The sequence below is a fragment of the Narcine bancroftii genome, chromosome 5, assembly GCF_036971445.1.
Source record: "Narcine bancroftii isolate sNarBan1 chromosome 5, sNarBan1.hap1, whole genome shotgun sequence".
Taxonomy (NCBI): Eukaryota; Metazoa; Chordata; class Chondrichthyes; order Torpediniformes; family Narcinidae; genus Narcine; species Narcine bancroftii.
This window is the reverse complement of record NC_091473.1, coordinates 52,121,943-52,136,607: the sequence shown is the minus strand read 5'-3', so window position 1 is coordinate 52,136,607 and position 14,665 is coordinate 52,121,943. Positions and strand designations below refer to the sequence as shown.

At 46.5% G+C, this 14,665-nt stretch overlaps 1 protein-coding gene across 1 annotated transcript; it reads left to right on the top strand.

The window, feature by feature from the left end:
* Window positions 1–349: 349 nt before the first annotated feature.
* Window positions 350–7,946, top strand: LOC138763390 (coiled-coil domain-containing protein 71-like). The gene has a single exon (XM_069937478.1). It carries the CDS (start codon window positions 801–803, stop codon window positions 1,407–1,409), a length of 609 nt encoding a protein of 202 aa, XP_069793579.1. The 5' UTR covers window positions 350–800; the 3' UTR covers window positions 1,410–7,946.
* Window positions 7,947–14,665: the final 6,719 nt, after the last annotated feature.

Here is a 14,665-nt window from a genome sequence, read left to right as displayed (position 1 = left end):
CCGTACCGCCCGTCCCTCAGTCACCCCCTTCCCCTCCCCCTTCCCCTCCCCTTCCCCGTACCGCCCGTCCCACAGTCACCCCCCCCCCAGTAACGCCCGTCCCTCAGTCCCCCCCCCCAGTAACGCCCGTCCCTCAGTCCCCCCCCCCCAGTAACGCCCGTCCCTCAGTCCCCCCCCCCCAGTAACGCCCGTCCCTCAGTCCCCCCCCCCAGTAACGCCCGTCCCTCAGTCCCCCCCCCCCAGTAACGCCCGTCCCTCAGTCCCCCCCCCCCAGTAACGCCCGTCCCTCAACGTATACCTCAACCCCAAAGGTGCCGGCACTTCATGCTGACTGATGTTCCGCATCACAGTGATCACCTGACCCCAGATTAAACCCCGCCCCCGTTACGTCATAGTCTGGCATGAGGTCAGGTGTCTTCGAGGGGCGGAACCTCCAAATATCTTTCGGTCGGAGCGACCCCGAAGGCCTGAAGCCTCGGGCTCAAGTTGTTGAACGTTCCGTGGAAGAGGGAAGAGGTGCATAGACGGCGGGTTGGAGCGATGCCCGGCTCTGTCTTTGGGGGCTGACAATCAGCAAGGAGAAGCACCGGAGCTCGGGCTTGGCTGAGGCCTGGTCCCCGTAGCTTGGCCGGATTCAATCCTGAACCCTCGGCCTCAGGCTCCAATTTTATCCGCAGGCCTCAGTTCCAGGCTGCAGGCCCACAGAGCCACAGTCCGAGACTCCAGATCCACCCTCAGACGTTAGTCTCAGGTCCACGCCGCAGCTTGATTTGCCACCCACAGGCCCCGGGCCTTGTCCAATGGCAGAGGCCCCTGAAGGCCCAGCGGTGCAGGCCTGGTCTCGGGTGTCGGTGGTGGGCCCTCGGGCGCTACAGGACGCACTAGCTGTGCTGGTCCCCGAGTGCCGGGACTCGCCGAGGCAGCTGCTGAGCCTGGTGCAGGGCCTGCGGGACGAGGGCTGCCTGCCCACCGTGTTGCGCAGCCAGGACGTTTACGGATACACGTCCAGCACCTGCCAGGTGCCCCCTGTCGCCGCCGCCGCCGAGCCCAGGACCAGCCCCCGCAGTCTTAAAGCGCAGGCCAACCCGAAGCCAGCACAGCGCCGGGGCTGGCTGAGACCGCCAGCCTCGGGTGTCCGGCTGCGCGCTATTCCTTCTCGAGACTCCCGCAGACACCGCTACCCAGACAGGAAGGCTGTCACTAAAAGGGGAAGCCAGGAGACCCGTTCTCGGAAGGGCAGCCCAGCAGAGGGAGACAGGCCAGCTAACAGACTGCAGCTGCTAAGGTCCAAAGTGATCAAAGTGGACGAACCGTCCTCGGATGAGGAAGTGAGGAGGAAGGCCCAGAGAATCCTTCGGGTCAACCTGTCTCCTGTGGTAAAGATCAAGCCCATAACTTACCCCACATAGCGCTGGGGAGCCCCTCAGCGCAAGCATTTCTTAAGACTCACAGCAGCAGTATGACATCTCGGGGCCCCCCACAGCACTGCTCGCTCCCCAGACGATCAATGTCTCAGATCTTGCCACGTTGGGGGCTGCAAAACAGTGGGACAACGTCTCAGGACCAGCACCTTCTGGAGCTATATGTCTGTGGGGCAATAACTCCAGACCTGCAACATCTGGAGCCATGTGTCTGTGGGGCAAAGTCACGGGACTTACAATATCTGGAGCCACATAACAGCTGGATAACATCTCAAAATCAACCACATTTGGAGCCACACATCAGTGGGACAGTAGCCCGGGACATACAACATCTGGAGTCATGTGTCAGTGGGACAATGATTTGGGACATACAACATCTGGAGTCACGTGTCAGTGGGATAGTGATTTGGGATGTACAACAACTGGAGCCATGTGTCAGTGGGACACTGATTTGGGACGTACAACATCTGGAGCCACACGTCAGTGGGGTTATGTTTCTGGTCAAATGCCACTAGGCCATCATCTCTCGTTGGATGTCTCTTGTCAACAGACTCTACTCTGGTGGTTACACATTGTCCATTTGTGTTCCCTTTCTCTGTGTCACTTTAATCTGATGAGCTTTTTGTTTTGGCACGTAGGAACATGGTAAGCCTCAGCTCCTTTGGGCCATCCCACCTTCAGTGAGATCATGGCCTGTCTGTGACCTGACTCCATAGCTGGGAATGTTCTGTATTTGAATTTTCTGGTACTTTACAGAGAACTGTGTGTCCAGGAGCAGCAGATCGAGCTTGAAGACACCTAGACACATGCCTATGATACTGCATTCACGCCTGACCTCGAACTGTGCATCCACTATTTGGAGGCTGCATCTGGCTAAGGTGGTCTCAAAGTCATCTCCTCAGAAAATTCTACAGGAATACATGAGCATCCCTTTCCACCTCAACCCTTCATATCTAACAGCACAGGTGTCACCCTCCTTCAATCTAAAGTGGACATTTGATGTATGTTAATTGGGGAAGACCGTTCCAAATAGCTTTAGAGTGTAGAATTGTGTCTGCTTGGGGAAAGCATAGGTTCAATTCATTAACTCAGATCTTCATCCTTTGAACCACAGATTTCATGAAAAGAAGCCTGCATCTTTCCCTCTTCCCCAGTGTGGCTCATAGGTGTGAGAATCTGCTCTGACACGTTGGTTGCAGTTAAGGGCAATGTAAAATGTAATGAGGTACCGGGTTGACTAGAAGCCCCTATCAATCACTCCACATTTTCCTATTCTTGGTTTCCCAGAGGCCTTGGTTTCCTGAGAAGGGCCAGTAAGGATTGTGGGGTGTGTGTGGTCTCAGAATAAGGTGTTATAGGAGGGTTCCTAGTGGGTGCTGCAGGATAGGACCTTATGCTGCTGTAAACCTTTGCAACACACAAAGGTGCTGGAGAAACTCAGTGGGTCATGCAATGTCTGTCTCAGACTTTTACTTCCTGTGGATGTTGCATGATCTGCTTAGTTCTCCAGCACTTTGTGTATTGCACCCAACCCCAGCAATTGCAGATTTTCTTGTGCAACTTCCATTGCTTCTCCCTTTAACATGTTTACATTGAGGGTCCAGGGGATTGTGACCCTTTGATCAGTCACTTTGTTATGGCTTAGTTAGATAGAGCCTGGTGTTTGGTTGCACTCTGGAACAGCAGGATTCTTATTGTTTGGACTACATGTGGGACAGGGCTGGATGAGTTACCATCGAGGGTGACTGCCAGGGTCACCTGTCTTCCCACCCAGACCTGTCAAACTTCAGCCCTGTGCTAGGAGGGGTTCTGTTATCACCAGACAGGATAGAGACAATGGATTTTGGGGCTGCAGGGGAAGGTGTGAGGAGGTTGCTGAGGAGTCCTCTTTTCCATCGAGGATATCACAGACACTGAGGGGGTGGGAGGCAGCAACACACAAGCTGCTGGAGTTGTGCTGGGCATTTGTTCAGCGTGTGGGAGCTGCCACAAGCATTGTAGGTGTTCAAAGACTCCCTGATAATCTGTGCCACTCAGCTGTAGCCTGTGCAATCTGACTGAATGCTGACCCTGGCATTGTGAGTTGACAGGGTGCCTTCAAAGCCCAGCACCGGAGTGCAGGAAGCACAGCCTACATCTCCTCCCTGCCCTTCCAGTCTGAAGGGACAAAAGAGCTGATGCTTCCAGAGGAAGAGCAGGAGCATGGGACCCTCAAGCCATCAGACAGACACCAAGTTGGGATTCTGCAGTGTTGGAGCAACTTGGATTTGCATAAGTGTCCTTCAGACCAAATGTTCTATATTTTTAAGAGTATTGAACCTTAGTTCACTATTTTAAAGTTAATCTAAAACCATAAAAATTCCTGATATATAATAAGGATTTTTTTGTGAGATGTTTACCTTTCCCATTCTTCTCAGCGAGCCAGGATGAGCTGAGCTTCCTCCCAATGGTGAGGTGTTCTGTGGTGAGTCAGACCCTTTAATGGTCATTTAGAACCATTGAACACTAAAGCACAGTAACAGGTCCTTCAGCCCTTTTGCTGAACTATTATTCTCTTTAGTCCCTCTAACCTGCACCCACACTAAAGCCTTCCATACCCCTCCCATCCATGCATCCATATCCAATTTTTTTTTTTAATGGGTGGCACAGTTGACATAGTAGTTAGCACACCACCTTTACAGATTTCAGATTTGTCAGAATACATAAATGACATTCACATCCAACCTAAGATTTTGTTTTCCTCCCGGCATGGCAGAATTACCACTGGTAGTGCAAAAATAAACTCTACACAGTGCGAACATGAAAACATTGCCAGCAATCAGGACTGGACCTGGGTTCCAAACCTGTGCTGTCTGTATGGAGTTTGTATGTTCTCCATTTGTCTGCAGGGGTTTTTTCCGGGGGTTCTGGTTTCTTCCCACCCCTCGAAAACTTATCAAGGTATAGGCTAATTGGGTGCAAAATGGGCGGCACGGATTCGTAGGGCTGTTACAGTGCTTTATGTCTAACTTTAAAACTTAAATGTCAAAATAAAGCCCACATTCACCAGTTCAGATGGCAGCTCCTTCCACGCTCTCACCATTCTCTGCATGAAGAAATTCCCCCAAATGTTCTCACTAAACATCATCTTCCAATCATGTCCTCTAATTCTTGTCTCACCTAACCAGTGGAAAAATAACATGTTTGCATTTACTCGTAATTGTGTTTACCTCTGTGAAATCTCCCCTCATTCTATGGCTCCAGGGAATAAAGTCGTAATCTCTGATTCTGGCCTCGTGTTCTGTGTAGTGGTGCAGTTATCCCCCACCCCGAACTCTTCTGCACCTGTCTTCCTCCTCTCCCAGTGTGCTGCTTCAAACCTATCTCTAGCCAAGAATTTGGTCACCTCGTCATTGTGTGCTTGTGTGTGGTCTAATGTCAAAGCTGATTGCTGCAAAGACTTTCTCCGTTTTGTGGATGAGAGTGAAGATAATGTTACGACCCAACCCACGGCTGAACAACAAGAAAGGGCTAATAATGACAGGCATTCATGAGGTGTTCAAATTTTGATGAACTTGAATTCAGATGTTTGTTGAAGTGTTGTGAATGATGGACGTTCTGTGTGGAGTAATTATTGGAAAGTGTGGTGATGTTTACCAGAGAGTTAGGGTGGTCTAACATGCTTTATGTTTATTGGAATGGAGCCCGTTTCACACAAGATGTATTAAAAGTGGGAGAGAAACACAAGAATTGCAGATGCTGGAACCTTGAACAAACAGCGAGAAGCAAGGGGGACTCAGCATGTAAGGCAGCATCCGTGGAGCGCGATGGTTGGTTGCTGTTTCAGGTTGGGACACTTTATTGAGACTAAAGTAAAAAGTAGAGCTATCAATTATATCAGAGGGGGAGGAAAGCTGGGGAAGGAGCCAAGGTGATTGGGTAATGGACAGGTGGGAAGGGTAGAGAAACTGGGGAGGGGGGTGCTAGAGAGAAAAGTGATAAGAGCAGGTTGCAAAGAGATGTAAAAGTGGTACCTGGTGGGAGTTACCTAACATTGGAAAATTCGGTGTTCATGCTGTTGCGTTGAAGGATGCACTGGAGGAACTTTATGTTTAGCCTCCCCCAACAATAGATGCCAGAGGACAGACATGTCCTTGTGGGAAAGGTGAAGGGAGTTAAAATGTTTGGCTGCAGGAAGTTCAGGTTTAGACCCACAGGTGTTAGGCAGGAGCTACAGGTTGTACACGGAATGCAATAGATCAGTTTGGAAGAAAGCTGGATTGCCTCAGTATGTCAATTATGTGTGGCATATTTAGAATCTGGACACTGCTGTTTGCATTCCTGATTATAAAAATAATTTCTTCCTAGCATGTTCCTGCATTCCATGATCCTGTGACTTATACATGTAAACGTTAGCCTCACTGTATACACTTTGGTTCTGAGCTGGCCAGGAGAGAGCACCAACATGTTTTGACCAGTGCATTTGTCCTGGTTATAGAGTTGGAAGCTGATGGTCCTATGAGGCTGCCTTTTGTATCGCAGATTGGAGTTAGTGGCGGTTTAGGGTGGCAGTGTCTTCTGTTCAATGAAATACCACCTTTTCTTCCCCTTCCCCCACCCTGCAGTGTGCAGCTGCACCTCAAGCACACAACTCTCTAACATGGTGTGCACTTGGAGCTTCCTCCACAGGCTGTCCCTGTTGATTGCTTTTACCCTCAGTCACAGAGTACAGAATAGACAGGCCCTTTGGCCCTCCACGTCCATGCTAACTGAAGGTGGAAATCCATTCAGGTGCCATAGTTAGCATCAGGCCAACTCTCACTATGTAATTAATGGGTTCCTAGAGGTGGAACTCAGCTGCTTGTTTCATATCCTGTTTCCCTTTCCGAGATTTCAGATTTATTGTCAAGAGTACATGCATGACCTCACATAAAACACTGAGCTTCCTTTTTTACTGCGGGTGCAGCAGAATTACCTCGAATTGGTAGTGCAAAAAAAAAACTGCACACAGCATGAACATGTAAACAATCAAAGGAACTGTAAACATAACGAATGTCAACAAACTGCAATATAGGGAGAGCAAAGAAAATCAATAAAGTGCACAAGTAGACTTTAAATTAGTCCCTGATTGAGTTTGTTGTTGAGGAGTCTGATGGTGGAGGGGTAACAACTGTTCCTGAACCTGCTGCTCTGAGTCTTTTCATTCCTATACCAAACCTGATGGCAGCAGCGAGAACAGTGTGTGCGCGCTGGGTGGTGTGGTTCTTTGATGATGGCTGCTGCCCTCTGACGGCAGCATTCCCTGTAGATGTACTTAATACTGGGGAGGGTTTTGCCTGTGATGTCCTGGGCTGTGTCCACTACCTTTTGTAGGGCTTTACACTCAAGGGCATTGGTATTCCCTTACCAGACCATGATGCAGCCGGTCAGCACACTTTCCACCACACATCTGTCAAAATTTGCCATGCTTTCTGATGTCATACCAAACCTTCACAAACTCCTGAGGAAGTAGAGGTGCTGACGTGCTTTCTTCACCATACCATTAGTGTGTTGGGTCCAGGAAAGGTCCTCCAAGATTGTGACTTCCTAGAAACTAAATGTGCTCACCCTCTGATCCCCCAATGATCACTGGATTCTATACCTCTGGCTTTCTTTTCCTGAAGTCAACAATCAGCTCCTTAGTTTTGATGACATTGAGCCCAAGGTTGTTATTGGTGCACCATTCAGCCAAGTCTTCAATCTTCCTCTTGTGTGCTAACTCATCCCCTTCCTTTATACAACCCACTACCGTGGTATTGTTGGTAAATTTGTAGATGCTGTTATTGTCATATGAGCTACTTGGTTGTAGGTGTAAAGTGAATAGAGCAGGGGGGCTAAGAACGCAGCCCTGTGGTGCTCCTGTACTGATGGTGATTGTGGAGTAGTTCTTAGCAATCTTCATTGATTTCCCCCAGTTTTAGTTCAATACAGCCAAGTGTTTGGGCTGGGGGTTGGAGTTAACTAGGCTAGAATAAACACTACATGGCACTGATGTGGTTCACTAAATGGAAGCACGGTTTTTTTGGGGTCTGGAAAGCTAATATCTCTGAAACCAGCACCTGTGAATGTTTGGAAAGATTTCAGTGATGAGAGGTCTGCCCTGTTGCCATGGGCATCGAGCATTTCACTAGCTTTCAATGTCCAGATTAGTTGAAGTCAAAATAGGTCCTTGTGCAAAGTTTTGAAAATTTGTTTGATGAGGCAGTTGAGGATTTCGGTTCTAATTGAGCATCTGTTTATTTCAAACACATTTCCCTGAGATGAAGTTTAAAATGTTAAATGAGACAAACCTTGCATCACTGATTGTTATATGTGTCTGCCTGTTGTGATGTGTGAACTGTAATAATCAAGAATCACAAAGGTTTAAAGGTTTTCATAATTATTTGTGCTTTTAAAAAGTATATAATTCAGCTGCATTATGAACAGATTCACTGTGAATTATGAAATAGCTGGTGGAAAATTTGATGTGTTTAAACACTTGTTTTTAAAAGTATTTGTGCCAATGTTTGAAGGTCTTTGCAATCACTTTATCACGGAGTTTGAGTGTTTCAAAGATAAGCATTGGCTTTTAAATTAAGGCTTTTAAGTCCAACTTTGCATGGATCATCAGAATGTCCAGTCCTTGCATTAGGAGAGAGACTTGGCCAGAGGAAATGCTGGTTTCCACCTCCCTAAATGATGGCTATAACAGACAGACAAGGTACCATGTGAATCCCCACCAACAGCCACATCTCCCCCACATTCCACCTTCCACAGAGATAGCTTCCTCTCTGACTCCCTTGATCCACTCATCCCTCCCACCCGCAGGATTGCATCTTCTCCCTCGCCACCACTCAGACCTAAACAGCCTTTTTTCAAATATTTTTAACAAAAACCCTTTACGCAAGGAATACTAATGGTAACCTAAATCAAATCATATCTTATACATATCAATCGTAATTTAGAAGCTTAATCATAATTATTATGTAACTCAGTTTGTTCAGGATTTCAAATTCTATAATAAACAATTAAATCATAACTTGTATTATGTCCAAATATAATATTGAATACAAAATAATACGCATAAGATATTTTATACTTTTTTGATGTGATCATGTTATTCTTGATATGATCAGTGATCTGTAGTTAATAATAAAAAGGAAAAAAAATTCTCCCTACTAATCTACCCCCTCCCTCTAAATAAGATTATCTGTATATTGTAAATATAAATCAGATAACGGCCACCCCCCCCCCCCCCCCCCCCCCCCGGACACAGGCAGGGAATCCCTGGAGCATCCACACCACTTAAATCCTCAGATTATGATAATAATCCATGAATGGGCCCCACATTTAATTAAATTCACACTTTGCATCTTTAACATTATATCTAATTTTTTTTCCAAACTTAATAAGACATGATATGTGACTATTGAATGTGAGTGGGTGTAATATTATCTTTCCACTTTATCGAAACTGCTTGTCCAGCTATCAATGAAGTAAAAGCTAGGGTTTTCTTCTGGGTTGAGGACAAGGATGTATCCAAGAGAAAATAAAAGGGCATGGTTCTAATTTAGAATTAAGAATCATTGATAAAGTTTGGAAAATATCGTTCCAAAAATGTTTTAAGTTCGGACTCTCCCAAAACGAATCAATGAAGCATTAATTTTTTTTTACATTTATCACATAATGGATCCATATCAGGATAAAAATTGAGATAATTTAACTTTGGACATTTCCATTATTGTCACATAATACATTTTTTTAGAATGTAACATACATGAAATACTTTAACTTTGTCTACCATGAGGAAGACAGTGAGTTGCCACTTTGTCCAACACCCCTTGCAGAAATTATCCCCCCACAAAGAAAAACCTCGCAACCCCTGGTTTACAAGGCCAGTGCTCTAGCCACTGAGCTATCAGTGCACCACCTTAAATTCCAATAAACAATGTTGTGCACAAAATGAAGACTCATTGATCAAATTAAGAATTGTGTCCCAATCCTCATCCAAGAAATGTCTATTCAAATCTCACACCCAATCATTCTTAATCATGACCATTGAGGCCATTCTTAAATCCATTAAATTATTATAAATATTTGATATTAATGCTCCATGGGAAAATAACAAATCAAAAAATATATAAAAAAATATTCACTTCAGAAATTTGAGGAAAATCAGAAAGTTTGAACTGACTAAAAGGCCTAATTTCTAAATATCTAAAAAAAAGTCTAAACATCCCTTTCAAGTGATTAAAGATTCACGAGCACGCTTTCCAACCTCACCTACCTACTGCACTTGGTGCTCTTGGTATGTTTGCATAACTGAGACCATAAGCAGTTTTGCAGAACAGGTACACTCTCCTCAGAACCCATCCCAAGTTCATGGTTGGTACCATTTCTAGTCCCCATTCCCACCCAGACCTACCTGTCCTGGGCCTTTACCACTGCCAGAGAGAGACCCAACGTAAAATGAGGAACAGCACCTTCCATTCGCATGGGCAACCTACATCCCAGTGGTGTGAGTATAGAATTTTCCAGTTTTAGGTAATGGTTCCCCTGTCCTTCCCCAGCTCCTTCTGTTCTTCCCCTTTCTCCCACCTTGTTTTTGACCTTTTCCCTCCCAAGCCTCACCTCCTCTTCTCGGCCCTTCTCAATCCATTCCCTTCCGCATTTCCCTTGGATGCCTCCCTATCCCTTCCCTCTTTGGGTCCAACTGGCCCCACCTGTCCTTCCCTGACGGCTCTCATGGTGCCATTATTATTAGCACCAGCACTCTGCTCTACCCTGTATCAGCATTCATCTTCCACCTGACCACCTTCTCTCACTATCTATCTCTCTGATTCTTCCTCCCACCCCCCACCACCCCCATTTAACTGGCTCAATCTGCTGAGTTCCTGGAGCAAATGGTGTGTTGCTCCAGATCCTAGTGCCTGCAGTCTCTTGTGTGCCACCATTTGAATCCACACTTCTGATATGAGAGAGTACAGGAGTCGCAAGCACACATTATTTGAACCTTCTGAAGTTACGTGAGTTGGCTAACCAACAGGATTACATGCCTGGACAATTCACCCCAAGTGTGGGGGCAGAGGAGTGTGAAGGGCACCAGTTTGGGGGAGTGGGTGCAGATATTGAGGGTGGGCACACTGAAGCAGTGGTGGATCACAAGATACCAGAGCAAGAGAACAGCTCTCCCCAGTACAGAAGGAAGAGCTCTGGAGGGAAGCAGGAGTGGTCCCAGTCAGCCTGGTAAAACCTGCAGGGGTGCTTTAGTTAAGGGAGATCCGTCAGACCCAAGCAGCTACATCAGGCTCCACCTCAGGGCTGATTAGCCACAGGCTGATGGAAATGGCTTCCGGAAGCCAGGAATTGTTCCTGGGTGCAATGGCCGGGATGCTGACACCTTATGTTTCAGGGATTGGGTTATGGGGATCTCAAGCTCACCACTGAATAACATCATACTGATTGTTACAGAAGTGCTGGAGGGGGTAACATCGAGGAGGTGGTGGGATATATGGACACTCCATGCTTCTGGAGGCCCTCTTGCTTTTCTTCCTTGTTTTTTTTTAATAATGGAGCCTGATTACTTGTATACCTTTGCAGGGTACCTACCCCCTTAGATACTTCCTGCTGTAACCAGAGAGAGTGCAAACCTCCCTCTCGGGCCACAAATAGACCTTTCAGGTGAGTCAATTTGTCCCATTTGAGGGAGATTGTCCAAACTGATCTGCACCTCTACATTGGTGAGACCAAATGCAACTGTTTCACTTAAACTCTGTGTCTCAATTTGACCTTCCTGCAGCTGACCATTTCAATTGTCCTAACCATTCCTAGTTATATTTCTGCCCTCAGCCTCATTCCATTGTCAGGGTGAGGCTGAACATAAACCTCTGGACAACATATCATTCCTCCTGGACAACCTTAATCCCAACAGCATGACCATGGGAGTTTTCTAATTTTGGGTAAACCCCACCACATCTGATTCCATTTCTATTTACTGTGCTTTTCTTTCCAGCACTTCCCCTCCCCACGATAGTCTCTCCCTCCATCTCTCCCACTTCTTGGTCCCTGTTTCTTTCCCCTTCACAAAAATAACATCACCCCCCCCCCCCCTCTTCAGTGTAGCCTTGAAAAGGGGTCCTGATCCAAAATGTTGACTAACTTTCTCCCCACAAATGTTGACGGACCTGCTGAGTCCCTCTAGAAGCTTGTTGTTCACTGAAGATCGTGTCGGTGACGATTAATTGAATTTTGGGGTGGCAACAGCCAATACCAGAGGACATCTGATTAAGGTGAGTGGAGGAAAGTTTAGGGGAGACGCAAATTGCAGTCAGCACAATGCTATCTCAGCATCAGTGACCCAGGTTAAAATCCAAAGCTGCAAGGAGTTTGCACGCTCTCCCAGTGTCTGTGTGGGTTTCTTCCAAGTGCACCACTTGCCTCCTGCTTTCCAAAAGCGTACAGAATTGTAGGTTAATCAGTGTATTTGAAGGGCAAGGGCTTGTGGGCTGGAAGGGCCTGTTACCATGCTACATTTAAATTTACACGGGTGTGTGTCAAATTCTAATTTATTGTCCGAATACATACATGACATCACATGCAAGCCTGAAATTCTTTTTCCTATGGGCCAAGCAGAATTTCTAATTACCAACAACTGTAAACTGTACTCATGAAGAGTAAAAGATGTGTACAAAAGAAAAATGTAAACTAACAGTACAAATGCAGAAAATAAATATTAAAAATACAGATAATAAATAAAAAGGCTTTGCCAGGGATGGTGGTAGAGGCTGGTATGGTAGGGAACATTCAAAAGACTCTTAGATAGGACCATGGATGTAACAAAAATAGGTCGTGGGTGTGGAAAAATTTGTTGTAGAGTAGCTTAATAGGTTGGCACAACATCTTAGGCCGAAGGGCCTGTACTGAGCTGGAATGTTCAAATAATGAGAGGCCAAAGACATAAAGAATAGATCTCCAGTCCTTCAGCTGGGACAGTGTCTGGTATTGTGGCCTTGACTATATCCAATGCCAATAGCTGTTCCTTGACATCCTGTGGGGGAATGGAGTTGGCTGGAAAATGGATCTCGGAAGGAGGTTGGAGTGGATTATCCTGCCTGGCCCGAACACTGGGACCCACCTGCCAGAATTATCCTTGTGATGTGATGTGGATGGTCTGCTGGGTTTCAAGTGAAGATGCTCAGTTCCGTCTAATCAGCAGGAACATCCAACACCATCTGTAATGCCATGATTGGGATACCTCTCGCCATCATTCCTGACCAAACTCCAAATGTGGGGCTTTGGAAGCAGAGAACACCACCACACAAAAAGACTCCGGCCCATCTCATCCATTTTGTTTCCTGTAACTGGAAAAAGCCTCCTTGTATTTTCTCTATTTCCCACATAATTTAATTAAACCTCTATCAAATTCTGACACCCCCTCCTCCCCCCCCCCCCCCAGTTCTCTGATGCTCCAGGGAACACATTTTTCCCTGTAACTCAGTTCTTCATGTCCCACCAATATCCTTGTAAATTTCCTCTGCACTCTTTCAATTTTATTGATGGCTTTCCTGTAGTTTTGTAACCAAAGCTGCACACAATGATCTAAATTTGGCCTCACCAATTTCATATACAACTTCACCATAATATCCTAACTCCATTACTCAGTACTTTAATTTATGAAGGCCAACGTGCCAAAACCTCATGCCTCTTTCATGGATTTATATGCTGTATCTTTAGTCCCAGATCCCTCCTGTTTATCGTGTATGTCCTACCTTGGTTTATCCTTCCAAAGTGCAACACCTCACTCTTCTACATTAAATTCCAACTGCCATTTTGCAGCCCATTTTTTCAGCTGGTGCAGATCCCTCTGCAAGCTTTGAAAACTTTCTTTGCTGTGCACACCTGCAAACTTTGTGTCATCTGCAAATTAGCTGATCCAATTAACCACATTATCAGCCAGATCATTGAATCAGATGACAAATAACAATAAACCCATCACGGATCCCTGAGGCGTACCACCAGTTACAGGCCTTCAGTCTGAGAAGCAGTCATCTCTAACCTACCTCTCCCCACCCTCTGATCTCCCACCTGGTGTAACCCCTTCTCCCCCCACCCTCCAATCTCCACCCTTGTATAAACCCCATGCCCTCTCCCCCACCCTCTGATCTTCCATCTGGGGTAACCCCTTCTTCCCCCCCATTCTCTGATCGCCCACCTGGTGCAACCCCCTCCCCCACCCTCCAAGCACACTCCAATCTCCCACCTGGTGTAATCCCCTCTCCCCCCACCTCCAATCTCCCACATGGAGTAACATTTCCTGCCACCCTCTGATCTCCCACCTGGTGTAACCCCCTCCCCTCTCCCCACCCTCCAATCTCCCACCTGGTATAATACCCTCTACCTCCCCGCCCTCCGATCTCCAACCTAGTATAACCCCCTCTCTGCCACCCTCTGATCTCCCACCTGGTGCAAACCCCCTTTTCCCACACCCTCTAATCTGAGCCAGAGTAATTCCACGCTGATGGATATTTGAGGACCTTTACTGTGGTTTGATTCCCAGGTGTTATAAGGAGCTTATGGTTAATTATCTCCCATTTGAGGGAGCTCATCCTGGAACTGGGTGGCTCCAGAAAAGGCTGGTGTGTTTCACTGGGAAGAATTGCTGCTGAGCCCAGGTGTGTGGTGGGAGGTTCTCAATTCTATTCAAGTGCAGGATGTGTTTGAAAGGAGAAAGCATTTTGAAAGGACAATCCTGAAGGCTGAGTACAGGATTAATGGTCAGTTATTTAAGAGTGTGGTTGAACAGAGGGAACTTGGAGTTCAAATCCATACATCTCTCAAGATTGCCACACAGGTTGATAGGATAGTTAAGAAGAAGGCCTATGGGATGCTGGGCTTCATTAATAGGGGGATTGAATTCATGAGTAGAGAGGTTGTGTTGCAACTCTACAAATCTCTGATAAGTGACCACTTCTGGCCACTTCACTACAGGAAGGATGTGGAAGCTATGGAGAGGGTGCAGAGATTTACCAGGATGTATACTGGACTGTGGAAAAAAGTTATGAAGTGAGGTTAGCGGAGCTGAGACTTTTCCCTTTGGAGTGTAGAGGGATGAGAGGAGACTTGATAGAGGTCTACAAGATTATGAGGTGAACAGCCAGCACTTGTTTCCCAGGACAGGATCAGCAAACACCAGAGGACATCTGTACAAAGTTTAGGGGAGACATCAGGGGTAAGTTTTTTTACGCAGT

What these genes read in the sequence shown, in the direction of transcription:
- LOC138763390 (XM_069937478.1), top strand. Translation starts at nt 801, where the DNA reads ATGGCAGAGGCCCCTGAAGGCCCAGCGGTGCAGGCCTGGTCTCGGGTG.